At 35.5% G+C, this 17,975-nt stretch overlaps 1 protein-coding gene across 2 annotated transcripts in view; it reads left to right on the plus strand.

Annotated features, from left to right (window-relative positions):
• Positions 1 to 815: 815 nt before the first annotated feature.
• Positions 816 to 17,975, plus strand: part of LOC125677386 (transient receptor potential cation channel subfamily M member 8-like) — a 56,036-nt gene continuing 38,876 nt past the window's right edge. For both annotated transcript variants that reach the window (XM_048915425.2, XM_048915427.2), the window contains exons 1-6: positions 816 to 964; positions 3,805 to 3,998; positions 4,820 to 5,016; positions 7,746 to 7,863; positions 12,245 to 12,383; positions 12,748 to 12,880. In XM_048915425.2, coding sequence (XP_048771382.2) covers positions 3,818 to 3,998; positions 4,820 to 5,016; positions 7,746 to 7,863; positions 12,245 to 12,383; positions 12,748 to 12,880 — 768 coding nt within the window. In that variant the 5' untranslated portion in view covers positions 816 to 964; positions 3,805 to 3,817. The remainder of the gene's footprint in view (positions 965 to 3,804; positions 3,999 to 4,819; positions 5,017 to 7,745; positions 7,864 to 12,244; positions 12,384 to 12,747; positions 12,881 to 17,975) is intronic.

Raw genomic sequence — 17,975 nt, forward strand, 5'->3', positions numbered from 1 at the left:
AAGTGCAAAAAGGTCAGCTTCTAATCATTTACCAGTCATGTGAATTTCATCTGCTTCACTTTCATCATTATTTAACAATAAACTTTTATGTTGATCTAAATCTGTAATAAGGGGAAATAACTCGCATAGTGACTCATGAAAAATGTAGGCGGATCCATCTTAAATTCAGGTGGATGAATATTAAACAGGTACTAACACTCTTCAATTTTATTTTTATTTTACATATGAATTTTTTTTTCTCTTTAATTTTTTTTATTGCCCCATCACATAATGATCAATACATATAGGTTTACAGCCGAGAGTGGGGAGGCTTGGATTCTGCAAAACTAAAACTATTGTTATGGACACTGTCATGTGAGGCTTTTATATACACAAAACCACAACATTTATACCTCATTCATACATGTACAATATCAATATATGAAGGTGAATATATATTCAGTACAAAATTTCCTTTTTGGCTCCTTCAAATGAGGGAAGTTGTTTTAAACATTTTTCTATATATGTGCTAATTGTTTACTATGCACATTGTTAAATTGGAAATATTACAGTTTCTATAATGTTTTCTAAGAATACAAAATTAATATATTCCTCACAATATCAACTCCAAAAAGTTCTTTTATCCATTCAAGAATAATTGTTTTTGTAAAATTTCAGTATCGCATTTTTCAGCAGCTATACACGGAAATAGATACGTGGTATATGATATCTGCATTTTTTAGTCGGATTTTTTTTTTTACACCCATCAGATATCAATCAAATCTAATTCCGACTCTACTTATTATATATTTTTCTATCTATATATTTTTTAATATTATCATCATATGTTAAGGCGAGCGCATTTGAATCTTTTCCATTCGAAAAAGTATGTACGTGTAAACATTCATTCCATTCGATAATGGAATGAATGAAAAAGTAGACGTTCCCAGAATTTTATTTCAAAGAAAACTTGGAGGGCCATAAGGTAAGTATATATATTTATATATGGGTTGTTTCAATATTTCACAGTTCATTACCCTTTCATTAATGAATCAAACTTTTTTCATGCTAGACGTATATCTTTTGTAGGAATTTTATCACTGCTATTCACGTAGAACAAATAAATTAGAAAATCATTAGAACGTGAACAGATTTATATTTACTATTGATTATATAAAAAACACTATCAAGGGTAATAACTCATATAATATTGTTTACTCCATTATACCCTGCACAGAGGAGAACTCACACCCTGCGAAACACAATCTCGTTACAAGATCACCGAGAATGGAAAAGGGATACAGTAACCTAATGAAAATCTAAGAGAATCATACAAACATACACCTTGCATTAAAATAATCTTTATAAAACAGTGTTAAACCATAATACTAAATCGAAAATCAATCATTATGAGGACAATATATTACCACACACTCGCACACCAGTGGCGGATCTAGAGTGGGTTACGGGGGTTGCACCCCTCCCCCCCCCCCCCCCCCCCCCCCCCCCCCCCCTTGGATTCACTAAAAAAAAAAAAAAAAAAAAAAAAGAGAGATGAGAGAGAGAGAGAGAGAGAGAGAGAGAGAGAGAGACTGAGACTGTAGAGTTATTAAAGTCCTGGGGGGGGGGGGTGGATATTGTTTATACAATTGTGCGTCAACGTTTCTATCAGGTGATGATAATTCAAATTATCTTTTATATAGTTTGTATCTGTAATATTTCATTTTATTTTTTAAAAAAAATGAATTACTGGGAGTAAATCGGAATGCATTTTAAAACATGATTCGTTTTAAAAGCAAGAGTGACAGATCTACGTCTGATAATTATACAATAACATTAATCCAAATTTGAATTTAGAAATACAAATTGATAGCATTCCTGTTAAGTTGTCGTTTAACTATGTTAAGGTATGTTATAACAACTCTCTCTGTAGTGGCGAATTCAACTGGCGCCCCCCCCCCCCCTAAAATTTTCAAATTTAAGGTAAATCGTGGTATATTGTTTAGATAATTGTACTAAACGATAAAAGAAGCAATAATTTCTTCCACTCCCGGAGAAATGAATGACAAAATCTTTTTGATTTCTTGAATTACTTCATTGGAAGAACTTAATTTTTTTAAGAACCCTTAAAATTTGCGTCATTTTACTAATTCCACCTTATTAAGAATGATAGAAAATAGTAAAAATGACTTAAATAGGAGACATATTTTAAGCTCTATAAAATCTTTAAAATCCGGGAGCTTCGCCCCCTGGGCCCCCACCAGGGCTTCGCCCTGGACCCACTGGGACCTCAAGGCGGCCCCCAAACCTTCTGCCTCATAAAGTGGTGCCCCCGTAACAGCAATTCCTGGATCCGCCCCTGCATTTCCTCTTCAACCCCCCACCCTTTGAAAAATTGCTAGATCCGCGCCTGCACACGACCTTCCACAGGTAACTGTGTTTTCTTCTGAGACACGAATTCTCATATTTGTACATGTACATGTATTTACGTACATTTAATTCATTAACAACACTAGTGTAAAAATACATATTTCAATGGTTCGCCATTTCATGCATTTACATGTATCTTTATTTATCGTCAACACTCGGTGTTACACAAGGAAATAGATACATTTTCTCAGATAACAATATTTTTTTTTTCTCTCTTTTTATTCACGCCTGTCAGATATCGACCAAGTCTATTTCCCTATAATCTATTTTACGTGACGTATGCGCTTTTGAATAAGATAAGGTTTATCTTAAGCAAAATCTTTGACCTTACATGTATATGACGTCACTAAAAGTTATGTTGCTTTGATCTAAACTATCTGGGATAACCCAATCATATTGACTGCTACAATCGAAATCAATTTCTTTTATGGTAGGAACTTGGTTATTGTAATGTGTAGTATAACTCATAAAACTGTGCTCAAGTACATTTATCTGAAATCATCATATCAATAATCAATAACGGGAGGCCGGAGTTCGAATCCCGACCGCGACAGATCTAAGTCGTTAAAACAGGTAGTGATAGTCCCATCGCCAAACGCTCGACATCAGGTGTGAATGTCACGGGTCCTCGGAGATGATCTTGAAAACGGATGCCCCGTGTAACAGTAGGTGTGGCACGTTAAAGAACCCACACTGCTCAATGGCCGTAAGCACCGAGCAAAGGCCTAAATTTGAAGCCATTCTCCGATCATGGTGAAGTCTCCTTATGAGTGAACAATTCTAGAGACAGAAGTTAAGCAAGACATACGATGTATTTATTAATAATTTATAACGCTTCACGCCTTATATTGTGTTAGTATTTACACACCAGAGATGAGATGAAGTGCATACGAGGGGTAAGCATACGAAGGGTAAGCATCCCTTGTTGATCGATCATAATCGCCTTGAGCATTTTCCTTTGTTTAGGTTAGTGGAGTAATCCGTGGTCAAAATCGTTACGTAATAAACGGCCCAACGTTTAATATAAAACTTGTCAGATAGCATTCAACATGATATCAGGTTGTGTTTGTAATCAAATATCTTGTTTTGAAGTCTTCGTGATCAAAGATTCGGTGACATACAGTTTTCGATATGTCCGTCTCTCGTTTTGTCCGTAAAATATTGCACAAACTTGCCCATAACGTTTGAATGGGTGGTGATAAGGCTTTCATATTTCACAGGTGTATTTTTGTGACAAGACTTCCCGTTGTGATAACAATGACTTTGCTGTCATACGGGGGCATATGTTATTCACAAATACATCTTGTTAAGATCTTGATTGTCCCCAAACAAAGCATATGGTGCATACGCAGAAGCATGTATTCGTTGCTTTTGAGTGATTTTTAATGATTTTAGCCCTAAAGGAGACATGGATCAAACGCAAAGACGGAAGAAGTCGGTACCATTATTCATGAAGAAGTTCTACGATGGCCAAACACGACCAAACATGATATTCTCCGTCATTGGCGACTCTGAAAACTTTATTCCAAAGCCTTGGTCCAAGTCTCGTTTTCAGGAGGCTTTGATATATGCGGCTAAAGCAACGGGAGGTTTGTGTTTGATATATGCGGCCAAAGCCAAGGGAGGTTTGTGATTGCATGCTACCTGTATAAACGGATCAACTATTTTCCCACAGTAAATCAGTAGCCGAGTTAAGTTATCGATAGATGCAGGATCAAAGTCTGTACTCTAGTTACAGTGCACTGAAATAATGGACGTGTCACAGGTTTTGCTATACTTGACTACAATATTAAAACTATAGCAAATCAAAGTATTAAAGTTTTACAAGAAAACGTAATAGATAATGTTAATTAATGATTCACTCTACCAAGGTTAATTATCAAACATCACCAAATGTTTTCAACACATGAACGATATTTTTGTGAAACAAATCAAAATATCTGTTTTTGTCCTTTTGAAAATTAAAGTATCACTGGTTTTACCGTACTAGTTAACTTCACAGGTAGTATGCACGCTTTTTCTTCAGAATAAACTGTGCATGCAAGCGGAGGAGTCATAGCATGCATCACATTCGCAAAGAAAACATTGATTACGCAATGCAGCATAGACTCTTTAGAATCAGTGTTGTGTTTGAGACTGTAACATTATTAAACAATGCACATACCCTGAACACACACTAAAGTACATACATGTTTATGTCTAACTTTAAAAGAGACAATCTTTTATCCGATATGAACACTTGTACACTAGTAGTTAGCAATTACATATTTCATCTTAAATGTAAGGAAAGGTGTGCCTTTAATGATATAAACTGATATCAGAGAATGATCAGTACTCACCAACACAGAAACATCAATATTTAAGGAAAACACGGAAGTAACCCTTGTAATGGTTTTTATTGAATTAACAGGGAGCTGGATACTAACCAATGGAGAACCCTTAAAAGTCTCCAAAACAATTCATGAGATGATGGAGGAATACGTGTATTTAGCCGCGAGCAACAAGAAGTCAGCAATTCGCCTGATATCCATTCCCTCTAGAGCAGTGGAGGACACTAGCCTGTACTTTGATTTGCCGGAGGCTTTTGAAGAAGACAACAGTTCTTCTGTAAGTTTCAGTGATGTGTATATTATGAAAATCATAATTTCTGTGCTTTTTAAAAATATTTCAATTTATGCTACATCGTGTGTTAAGTTATTTTGAGCTCATGGTTTATTGTATTTTTATTTTACGTCCCGTGCGCGAATCCATCACACATATTGTGAAGTACATGCATACATGACGCTTTCCACCATGGCAGTGGATGTTCGTTGTGTTGCCAATGGTAACAGTGAAATGGAAAGTTCAATTTAAAGGTGAAATCCGAAAGACCTTTGACGTCCCCTTTCTCTTGGCATTGTTAAAGATGTTAGGTTTGACACAGCGTCGGGATCGATATTTAAACCTGGGACCTTCCGTTTTTAAAGTGAGCACCCATAACACTGAACTACCATGACCTGTCTCTGAGATTAGCAGTTTATGATGTTAACGCTTTAAGTTTTACGTATGCTTTAGTTTCACGATCATTCAGTGTCACTGGCCCCTTAAACCTCTAGGGTTGCCAAGGCACTACATCAGTGAATGCTGCTCCATTTCCACATATGACAGTCATGGGCGAGATACTGGGTTGTGCGAAATGTTCCCCTGTCCACTCCCCAATATTGTCTGTCTATCTCTTTTTCTGTCTCCATCGTCATCTTTCTCCCTGCACAATGCCCTGAAGTATGGTATTTGACAGTTCACTACCTCTGGTGACAAGGACCTACCAGTTCAGCTATTTGTTTTCTTTACAGTGGTCACTAGCTCTTCATGGTGGCTCAAGTGCTGGTTCATGATTTTCCGGACTTTCTCCTTTGTGACATGTTCTGTGCACGAGTAGTCTTCTGTAACATCTCACTTCCAGTTTGGATTTTTCTCTGCAGTTCTGCTGTCAGCGTCCATGTTTCGCAAGCATACTGAAAGACTGAAATGATCAATGCATGTAGTATATTCTGTTTGGATGTGAGACTGATGTTTTTGTCCCTCCGTATAAGTCTCAGTCTTGTCAGCACTGCTGCTGTTTGAGCAGTTATAGCGAGGATTTCAGTCTTGGAGCCCTGATTGTCAAGGATGACTCATAGGAATTTGAACTGCTTTACAGTCTAATTCTGTTCCACTGACTGTACTCTTTCTTTCAATTGGTTTTGTGCTGTTTGTCATCATTTTTGTCTTCTCGGCACTGATCTCCATGCCAAATCTAGAAGATGTTTTGTCTAGGGGGTTATCGAGACTGACCAGCTCTTCTTCCTCTCCAGCCAACCCATTATCATAATCAGCAAATCGTACCCTTTCCTCCTATATGCTGACTGTACCGTGGTGATTTTTGAGGGCCTCTAACATTATGCGCTCCAGGAAGATGTTGAACAGTGTTAGTGAGAGTAGACAGACCTGACGGACCCCACCAGGTGTGTGGAACTAGTCTCCAATTGTGCCTTGCACAAGTACTACACTGCTGGCTTTTACATACAGTTGCTTGATGGTATTTATGAGCTTTTGACCCATGTTGTATTTATTCATAGTAGTCCACAGCGCTCCATGCTACATCCTATCAAACGCCTTCTTGAACTTAAAAGTTGTATGCGAAAAGTACATGGAACACCAACAAGATATCTACCAAGTCTTTGTTTAGAGTTTAGAGGATCACAGATAATCAAGCCATTTACATGTACATATATTAGTGCAAACTGTTAAAGTAAACACCATTACATGTAGGATACACATACATGTTCAATATATTAAAGTGTACACCGATCTAGGTATTATATACATACATGTACATACTATTGACGTGTATACCGACATGTACAAACTGTTACAGTGAACATCACTATGGGTATTATATACATATATACAATATATTAGAGTTTACACAGATCTATGTATTATTCACATACATACATACATTAACTCTTACAGTGTATATCGCTTTATATATCGTGTATGCATATGTATATCACGAGGATACCCAATAACAATTTGCAATGGTTGTGAAGCGAAAATAACGACTAGAAATAAAAATACTCGATCCAATCTAGACATGCTTTAAATAGAGGAAGTGAAGAACATGATATGGAACACTTTAAAAGATACATTGGCGATACCATGCACGTTTGTATGGAAAACCTTATTGATTCAATGAATATATTCTTCATGCATACTAAAGAAGTTGATTTGTGTTTTTAAAGAGATTATAATGAATAATATATCTTGTACATGTATGTCTATGAAAAGAACATCCATTAATTAGTACGATATATACATGGATATACAATTAATCTACAATGTATCTATCTATCTATCTATCTATCTATCTATCTATCTATCTATCTATCTATCTATCTATCTATCTATCACTTAGATTCTCAACAATTTATTTTCTCAAGATTTGCATTGTACATGGGTTTTAAATACTACTCTCAAATTTGGCAGATAATTTTGCAAAATTTCCCGAATTCGCAATTCCCTACATTAATTTGCAATAAAAACATGCCTCGTGCCTAGTTAAGTCACCAAAGAATGATGAAAAGAACTAAACCACGTAATATATATCTGTGATTCACTTGTTTACAGGAATTTATATTCCCACATTTATGAATCTATATATTCATAATTTTTACCCAGTAAACAATTTCTCCCCTATAATGATTTACATCTACACATAGATTATCCCCCACATGGATAATAATGTTTATACCTTGTTGTGTAAAAATAGTGGAGAAATACTGTTTCATTAACTTGATGTTATGTTTTTCTCCTAGAAATCCAAAGATGATGAGGTTTTCATGACTTTTTTCGAAGGCAAAGAGTTATCGGACGTGGATTATATTGAACACAGATTTGCAATAGAGAAAACATTGGAGAAACCGAAGCCGGGAGGTACCATGTATAATTCTAAGTGGTTATAAATATTCAAACGACAATAATGAAACTTATAGGTGAATTTCAGATGATAGAGTAAATTCTAAGATCAAATGTATTAAGGAAATTTAAAAAGTGAATGTTGGTATTTTATATAAAGACTACATAGTGTCACGGCGAGTGTGACCGGTCAATAAGGGGTGCTTATTCCTCCTAGACACCTGATCCTACCTCTGGTATATGCAGGGGTCGGTGTTAGCCCAACTCTCTATTTTGTATTGCTAATAAGAGTTTTGTGATTGATCACTATTCGGTATCTTCACTTTTCTTTTAAGCAAATAGCTATGAATAATCATCAACCTTAACCACATTCTTTCTGAAACATTTTGTATCCTAAATGTCAACTACTCATGCCTTGTCATGAATTTTATGAATTACAATGAGAGTCATTACATTGTTAGATGTTACCTGTACATTCAGTGAGTCATGACCTTGCTAGATGTTACCTGTACATTCAGTGAGAGTCATTATCTTATTAGGTATTACCTGTACATTCAGTGAGAGTCATTACATTGTTAGGTGTTACCTGTACATTCAGTGAGTCATTACATTGTTAGATGTTACCTGTACATTCAGTGAGTCATTACATTGTTAGATGTTATCTGTGCATTCAGTGAGAGTCATTACATTGTTAGGTGTTACCTGTACATTCATTGAGAGTCATTATCTTATTAGGTATTACCTGTACATTCAGTGAGAGTCATTACATTGTTAGATGTTACCTGTACATTCAGTGAGAGTCATTACATTGTTAGATGTTACCTGTACATTCAGTGAGAGTCATTACATTGTTAGATGTTACCTGTACATTCAGTGAGAGTCATTACATTGTTAGGTGTTACCTGTACATTCAGTGAGAGTCATTACATTGTTAGGTATTACCTGTACATTCAGTGAGAGTCATAACATTGTTAGGTGTTACCTGTACATTCAGTGAGAGTCATTATCTTATTAAGTGTTACCTGTACATTCAGTGAGAGTCATTACATTGTTAGATGTTACCTGTACATTCAGTGAGAGTCATTACATTGTTAGGTATTACCTGTACATTCAGTGAGAGTCATTACATTGTTAGGTGTTACCTGTACATTCAGTGAGAGTCATTATCTTATTAGGTGTTACCTGTACATTCAGTGAGAGTCATTACATTGTTAAATGTTACCTGTACATTCAGTGAGAGTCATTACATTGTTAAGTGTTACCTGTACATTCAGTGAGAGTCATTACATTGTTAGATGTTACCTGTACATTCAGTGAGAGTCATTACTTTGTTAGGTGTTACCTGTACATTCATTGAGAGTCATTATCTTATTAGGTATTACCTGTACATTCAGTGAGAGTCATTACATTGTTAGGTGTTACTTGTACATTCAGTGAGAGTCATTATCTTATTAGGTGTTACCTGTACATTCAGTGAGAGTCATTACATTGTTAGATGTTACATGTACATTCAGTGAGAGTCATTACATTGTTAAGTGTTACCTGTACATTCAGTGAGAGTCATTACATTGTTAGATGTTACATGTACATTCAGTGAGTCATTACATTGTTAAGTGTTACCTGTACATTCAGTGAGAGTCATTACATTGTTAGGTATTACCTGTACATTCAGTGAGAGTCATTACATTGTTAGATGTTACCTGTACATTCAGTGAGAGTCATTATCTTATTAGGTGTTACCGGTACATTCAGTGAGAGTCATTACATTGTTAGATGTTACATGTACATTCAGTGAGAGTCATTACATTGTTAAGTGTTACCTGTACATTCAGTGAGAGTCATTACATTGTTAGATGTTACATGTACATTCAGTGAGTCATTACATTGTTAAGTGTTACCTGTACATTCAGTGAGAGTCATTACATTGTTAGATGTTACCTGTACATTCAGTGAGAGTCATTACATTGTTAGATGTTACCTGTACATTCAGTGAGAGTCATTATCTTATTAGGTGTTACCGGTACATTCAGTGAGAGTCATTACATTGTTAGATGTTACCTGTACATTCAGTGAGAATCATTACATTGTTAGGTGTTACCTGTACATTCAGTGAGAGTCATTATCTTATTAGGTGTTACCTGTACATTCAGTGAGAGTCATTACATTGTTAGGTGTTACCTGTACATTCAGTGAGAGTCATTACATTGTTAAGTGTTACCTGTACATTCAGTGAAAGTCATTACATTGTTAGGTATTACCTGTACATTCAGTGAGTCATTACATTGTTAGATGTTACCTGTACATTCAGTGAGAATCATTACATTGTTAGGTGTTACCTGTACATTCAGTGAGTCATTATATTGTTAGGTGTTACCTGTACATTCAGTGAGAGTCATTACATTGTTAGATGTTACCTGTACATTCAGTGAGAGTCATTACATTGTTAGGTGTTACCTGTACATTCAGTGAGAATCATTACATTGTTAGATGTTACCTGTACATTCAGTAGGTCATTACACTGCTAGGAGTTACCTGTACATTCAGTGAGAGTCATTACATTGTTAGATGTTACCTGTACATTCAATGAGTCATTACATTTTTAAATGTTACCTGTACATTCAGTGAGTCATTACATTGTTAGATGTTACCTGTACATTCAGTGAGAGTCATTGCATTGTTAGATATTACCTGTACATTCAGTGAGAGTCATTACATTGTTAGGTATTACCTGTACATTCAGTGAGTCATTACATTGTTAGGTATTACCTGTACATTCAGTGAGTGTCATTACATTGTTAAGTGTTACCTGTACATTCAGTGAGAGTCATTCCATTGTTAGGTATTACCTGTACATTCAGTGAGTCATTACATTGTTAGGTATTACCTGTACATTCAGTGAGAGTCATTATCTTATTAGGTGTTACCTGTACATTCAGTGAGAGTCATTACATTGTTAGATGTTACCTGTACATTCAGTGAGTCATTACATTGTTAGATGTTACCTGTACATTCAGTGAAAGTCATTATCTTATTAGGTGTTACCTGTACATTCAGTGAGAGTCATTACATTGTTAGATGTTACCTGTACATTCAGTGAGAGTCATTATCTTATTAGGTGTTACCTGTACATTCAGTGAGAGTCATTACATTGTTAGGTATTACCCGTACATTCAGTGAGAGTCATTGCATTGTTAGATGTTACCTGTACATTCAGTGAGAGTCATTACATTGTTAGGTGTTACCTGTACATTCAGTGAGAATCATTACATTGTTAGATGTTACCTGTACATTCAGTGAGAGTCATTACATTGTTAGATGTTACCTGTACATTCAGTAAGAGTCATTACATTGTTAGATGTTACCTGTACATTCAGTGAGTGTCATTACATTGTTAGATGTTACCTGTACATTCAGTGAGTCATTACATTGTTAGGTGTTACCTGTACATTCAGTAAGAGTCATTGCATTGTTAGATGTTACCTATACACGTGTCTTCAATTGACATTTGTTGTGAAAAATTTACTGACTCATTAAGTTCATTACATTTTCATCATAGACCCCAAATAAATGATTGATATTTACGTGACTAAATAATTGGCATTTTTTTTCATTATGTGACTAGAATATTGGGGGTAAGGCAATTTCACGCAGGAAATGTCTGCAATTTGAACAGGAACATTGTATGATAAAGATGCCTGTGATTCACTATAAGTTTTAATGACACTGGTAGCTCCTGTCCTAAAGCAGGAGCATGGAAGGCCATGTGCTTCTGTTTCGTTATTTGAACTGTATGTTTTGTGGTTTAAGTTCCTGCGTCTACATGTACTCTTTGATACCATGGTTAATGTCCTTAACGAAAATCCAATGTTTAGCTTGTTTTCAAAATAAACATAGGAAAGCAAATACAAATATAGGTACCATTCAATAGATCATATTACCGTTCACGAAAACTAAAATCCTTATCTTAAAATATAATTTGTTTCTCTCCACTGTGAAATAGACAATAAATTTATGTCCTCATACGATATACTTTTACAACAGGTCTGCATGTTTGTTTTATAAAACGCCTTTTCATTAGATCATTATAAATTAAAACTTTCACTAAATTGATGATGTCAAATTGTATCTAGAGATAGTTTTAAATAGCTTCACACATTTACATACAAATGTAAAAGCATAGTAATTTAGGGAATTTAAAGGAGCGAAATTCTTTAAACATCCGTAATTTTTTCTCTATTTGTCACAGAAAAGGGTTGAATAATGAATGTATGTATATTTGTGCCATTGATATAAATGTTGACACAGTCTCTAGTCAATAATATCTACCAATGCGTGTGTGCTCAGAAGTTGAGGAGCGAAATTCTTTAAACATTCGTGAATTTTTGCCTACTTGTTACAGAGAAGAATGCCTTGGTGATAATACTCGTGGAAGGAGAATTGTCAGCTGTGGAACACGTCAAATTGGCGACAAAGAATGGAACACCTGTCGTTGTTGTCAAGGGAACAGGCGGGGCAGCAGATTTACTGGCTACATATCTGTAAACTCTAAACACAAAATGATTTTATGACATCCTTTTCAGTCACTGTTCGTTAACCTTTTACTTTGCTTGTCTTCATACTCTGATACAGGAAATGGATAGGTAATCAGATTTATAAAGGAGAATGATATACATGTGTATATAATTAAAAAGGATAATCCGGGTACTTTTTCTATTCTGAACTTATGTATTCCAGATGTTTATTTGTTGTAGGTCAGTCATTTTTGTATTTTTGAACACAATACTGTTTATATTTGAAGGCAATTTTGCTGTTAAAATGGTTATTCTATAATATGTATTATATTCGACACATTAGCATGTATTTTCTGAAGTCACTGTATTGTACCATCAATCATACAAACAGGGACCTAGTAAAGAAACAAAAGAAGATACGATTGACGACGTTAATTCCAACGTTATTCGGGATAAAGCTCGACGAAGGCGAGATGACTGATCTTTCACAGAGTCTCAAATTCATCGGAAAAAGGCATGACCTGGTGAGATTACAATTTTCTTTCCGTAATTTTTGTTTCATTTTTAATGGAGTCAGTTTACTGAAAAATAGGTCCTGAGGGATTAATAGACCTCATGGGATTTCTTAGTTTGGTAAGGAGTGAATTTGATTACAATGCATGGTATTGGATTATAAGATTATCATATTGATGTCATGATGATTTACGTATATGTAAGAAGTTACTAAAAATAGAATGTGTTGCTCAGTTAATGAAATTGCACGTTCACTAACGACTTATAATTTCGTGGAACAATGGCATACACATTTTAGCACTATTATTAACGCAATGGATTTGAAAGCAAAGTGTGTTACTGGTTTATAGCTTATCTTGGTGTAGAAACACTTAAACATGTAATGAAGTACAGTGCTATAAAACATAAGATCCATCAAGTTATGTTTTAAGTCAATAAAAACATTTGCTATCCATGCGCTATACATTTCACATAATGTAACAGCTCAGTTTGCTTGTGAGATCGAAAGTCATGCTTTGGTTGCAAAATTAAATGTGATAGTTCAAGCTTGCAGTTGATCAAATTGACGTAGAATTGGGATTATGATGTCATGGATATGCCGTTTTACTGCCAGTTATTTTGACATGAGCTTGCCATTTCTCACAGTATATACTTCAGATATGTGTATATTAGGTGCAAAATAACCTATTCGTACTTACCTGTCGCCATCTTGAACTAGGATAACACACGTTACACTTGGTTTTTTTTTTCATATTGATTGTATATTGTTTAACGTCCCTCTTGAGAATATTTCACTGATATGGAGACGCCACCATTGCCGATTAAGGGCTGCGAAATTTTAAGCCTATGTTCGACGCTTACAACCTTTGAGCAGGGAGGGATCTTTATCGTGCCAAACCTGCTTTGAAACGGGACCTCGGTTTTTACGGTCTCACCCGAAGGACCGTCCCATTCAATCGCCTCTTACGACAAGTAAGGGGTACCGAGGACCTATTCTAACCTGGATCCTCATGGGACGAAACGAAAATATCCTGGTGATGAGAAATTGCTGAAGCTTGTCAAATGTCTTTTCCTTTCGGGAATTACGTACTTCCCCATGTCTGACGTATTCATTCTAAATGTATATTGTTAACGGTAATGAAACTGCGATGGTTATAGAACTGTCTTTATCAAATTATCTTAATTACTCAAAGCGTCCTGACGAATGGCACTTTTAATTCATATACAACGTCTCAAGACGTTCAATAATAGAGCATCATGCAAACACTAAGTTAGTTCACCACTTCACCTGAATTTGTACACGCTGTCATCATACCGCAATTCATTAATAGTTAACCCACTATCTGACAATACTAATTTTACTTTCACTTTATTCAAAGTATATATTGTTAACTCGTACATAAATGCAGGTTTTCAAATATTGTAATGACGCAATATTAAAAACAACATATCACCGATTTGCTTGAAAATATAAAAGAGTTCGTTCTCTAGATCTCACAATGCTGACGAATGGCACTTTTAATTCATATACAACGTCTCAAGACGTTCAATAATAGAGCATCATGCAACACAAAATAATTCACCACTTCACCTGAATTGCTACACACCGTCATTATACCCCAATTCATTAATAATCACTATTCTAATTTTACTTTCACTTTATTCAATTTATATATTGTTAACTCGTACATAAATGCAGGTTTTCAAATGTTGTAATGACGCAATATTAAAAACAACATATCACCAATTTGCTTGAAAATAAATCGTTCTCTAGATCTCACAATGCCACCTAAGTATGCGAAGTTTGATAATCCTTATTGCAAGGGGTCTCTTTGAATGGTGCCCAGTCTTGTAGCGGACATGCACATTAGCGATGCTATATCTCCTGATCCGGGTTAGAATATGTCCTCAGTACCCCCTTATTTGTCGTAAGAGGCAACTAAATGGGGACTATCCTTCGGAAGAGATTGCAAAAACCAAAGGTCCCGTGTCACAGCAGGTGTCGCACGACAAGGATCCTTCACTGTAAAATGGCCATAAGCGCTGATCATAGGCCTAAATTGTGCAGCCTTTCACAGACAGTGGTGACGTCTCCATATGAGTGAAAGATTCTTGAGAGGGATGTTAAACAATATTAAATCAATCAATCGTGCAACGCGATGGGATAATTAAATATATCTTCATTTATTTGAGTTTATGATCATTTGATGCTCCATAAGTTTGAAAGAATTAAATCAATATTTATCTAGGTGCAGAGGGTGTGTGCGGATTTAACCCGTCCAACCTGAGGTGTGGGTATAAACCGGCGGTTTAGCCCCTGTAAATCTTTCGCAAGACCCGAATAACGAATTAATTTTCTATATAACCAATTGACATTTATTACAGTCAATCAAAGATGACAACCAACTCGTGATTGGTAACCCTTTTCTTTACACGTATGCAAAAATAACATCACATTTTTTCATAATGACGTTTTTTGAAAAACATTTTTGGGAAAGATAAGCGTCCTTTTTTGCTAGGAACGGCCCATTTCATGTAATTATTTTGTTATTGAAATAAGGTAATTCAGATGAGATGTGCTACGTGTTTGTCAAAGTAGGGCAAAGAACGTTACAATACAATGCGTTTAATCGTGAATAATGCATGCATATAATATATGTTCTACAGGATAACATTAAAATTTATGTGCGTGCACACATTGCCTTGTAACGTCACTTTATGTACCCAAAGCTTCAAGAGAGTGTGGGGGGGGGGGGGGGGTCTCCGTGGCCGAGTGATTAGAACATCGCGCTCAAAATCACACAGCTTCTCATCTCTGGTCGGCGAGGATTCGAATCCCTCTCGCGCCGGTAAGTGAGAAAGATTCCCAGTTTGCTTTGGGAAGGTCGGTGGTATCTTCCCAGGTACCTTGTATCTGGGTTCTCTCTTCCACCAATATAAATTGGACGCCATCAGATGACTGAAAAAGTGTTGAGTGTGGCGGAAAACAGCACAACATTCAATCAATCGAAAGAGTCCGAACATTTAACCGATTAGGACTCATCTTGCAAGTTACATATGGAATAAATGCTCTTATTCTCTGTGTTTGGTGTTGATTCGTTATCATTCATCGCGTTTGGCAGATTCTTACACAAAGGTTGATATTTAAACATCGAACATTCATCTCTACTGGTGAACATCTTGACCTCTAGGATATAATTTGCTCGGTATATAGTCTACCATGGTTATCAAAACTTCAATATATGTGCAATCGTCCTATCGCCAGTTTAAGTAAACAAAAATAAGAGTTCATATTCCCAAGTCAAAAGTATAAAGTTTACACACGGGATATTTTGATGATACTTTCTCGGGTACGTTAAGGCAGGTTATGAAAATTTTTACTGGGATAAAATCCGCGAAACAATGTGATGTCATAATTGAAGTAAGTATATCACTAAGTATATATTAAATTCCGATTTTATTTTTTATTCAAGTTTTATTTATGCATGAAATAAACCATGCAGCTACTAAGATCCAACGAAATTCGAAATGCTATACTGCTGTTGTGTAATTTCTGTCTGATCGATATGAAAGTAAACTGATGACGTCATGACTATACATCGAGTGACGTTGACACATGCAAGGAATTTGTTTATATGTGCCATGCAAATATCGACAAAATGTGGAGTATTTGAAATATATGACATGGGATATATGGTATATATATGTGAAACGCTGGGAATTTATTGATATTAAGATGGTATGTTGATATCTTTCATTGACAATTTTGTTTAACGGAGAAAACATTCCATTTAGCATGTCGATCCGATTTTCCTCTGTCACAGACTGAAATAAAACTGCAAAAGTAGCACATTAGGCCTCATACTTTTAGAAACTTTTTATACACCGTTTGAAAGGTCATAAACTAATGTACACGGCAATTACTGATAGAATCGTCTGTTAAGAAAACTTTTAAAGAAAACTGCATAGCATCAACCATCAGTGCAAAATGTAAAACATGGGCTAGATGGTTTCGTGTTTAAATGTTCAATAATTATTTCTTATTGAAAGTGGTAGGATTCTATCAGTAATTCTGATATACTATGGGTGTTTTACCGTAACGATCGCCAGTTAGACCAATATTTAAATCTTGGGATTATGTGTTACTTTTACATTTTCTATTAAGGTACCTCCATGATCTATTTATAACAGTCGTGCAATGACGTCATACGGAAGCGCATGTTTGTCATGTTGTTATGATACAAAATGTTCTCATGTAAACAACCAAAATAGTTTTTAAGATTTAGTAGCTCCCTCTCTCTGTGTAAGACAGATTTTAAAAATTATTGCAGTTTACGTGCATAAATGAAGCATGACCTGCCTTAACATACCCGCGTTTTCGGACAACATGTGCTCCATCTCCAAATGCTCTGCCCAAGACTGTAAAACTTGTGATCTCTTGATCAATAGATTGATTGAATATTGTTTAACGTCCTTCTCGTGCCATTTTGATGACCTTTGGCCTTAACCTTGTATGCAAAAGTAATTGTTGGGGTATTTTTATTGTCCGGACCATACATTTTTTGTCGCTTGACATAGGCCTTTGATAATTGGTGTGCGGGTATACCACGATATGACAGTGTGTCGTGTACCAATTTTGATGACCTTTGAACATGACCTTTTATGAAACGTCAATCAATAAAAAAGTTGGATATTTCATTGTCCACACCATAACTTTTCTGTCTTTTGACATTGGTCTTTGACATTAGGTATGTGATTATACCATGATAAGACAGGGTGTCGGGTGCCATTTTTGATGACCTTTGACCTTTTATGTAAATGCCAAATAATACAATTTTGGGGGCATTTTTGATGTTCGGAACATAAAGTTTTTGTCCCCTGAAATAGCCTTTTGACATTTAGTATATATATATATGGGTATTTTATAAGATAGTGTGTCACGTGTCACTTTTGATGACTTTTGACCTTGACATGTTATGTAAATGTCGAATAATAGAATTGTTGGGGTATTTTTGTTGTTTGGACCATAACGTTTTTGTCTTTTGATAAAGGCCTTTGATATTTGGTATGTTGATAAGTTTAATTTACTATCATATGTTCACAACA

Source organism: Ostrea edulis, chromosome 3 (genome assembly GCF_947568905.1).
Source record: "Ostrea edulis chromosome 3, xbOstEdul1.1, whole genome shotgun sequence".
Taxonomy (NCBI): Eukaryota; Metazoa; Mollusca; class Bivalvia; order Ostreida; family Ostreidae; genus Ostrea; species Ostrea edulis.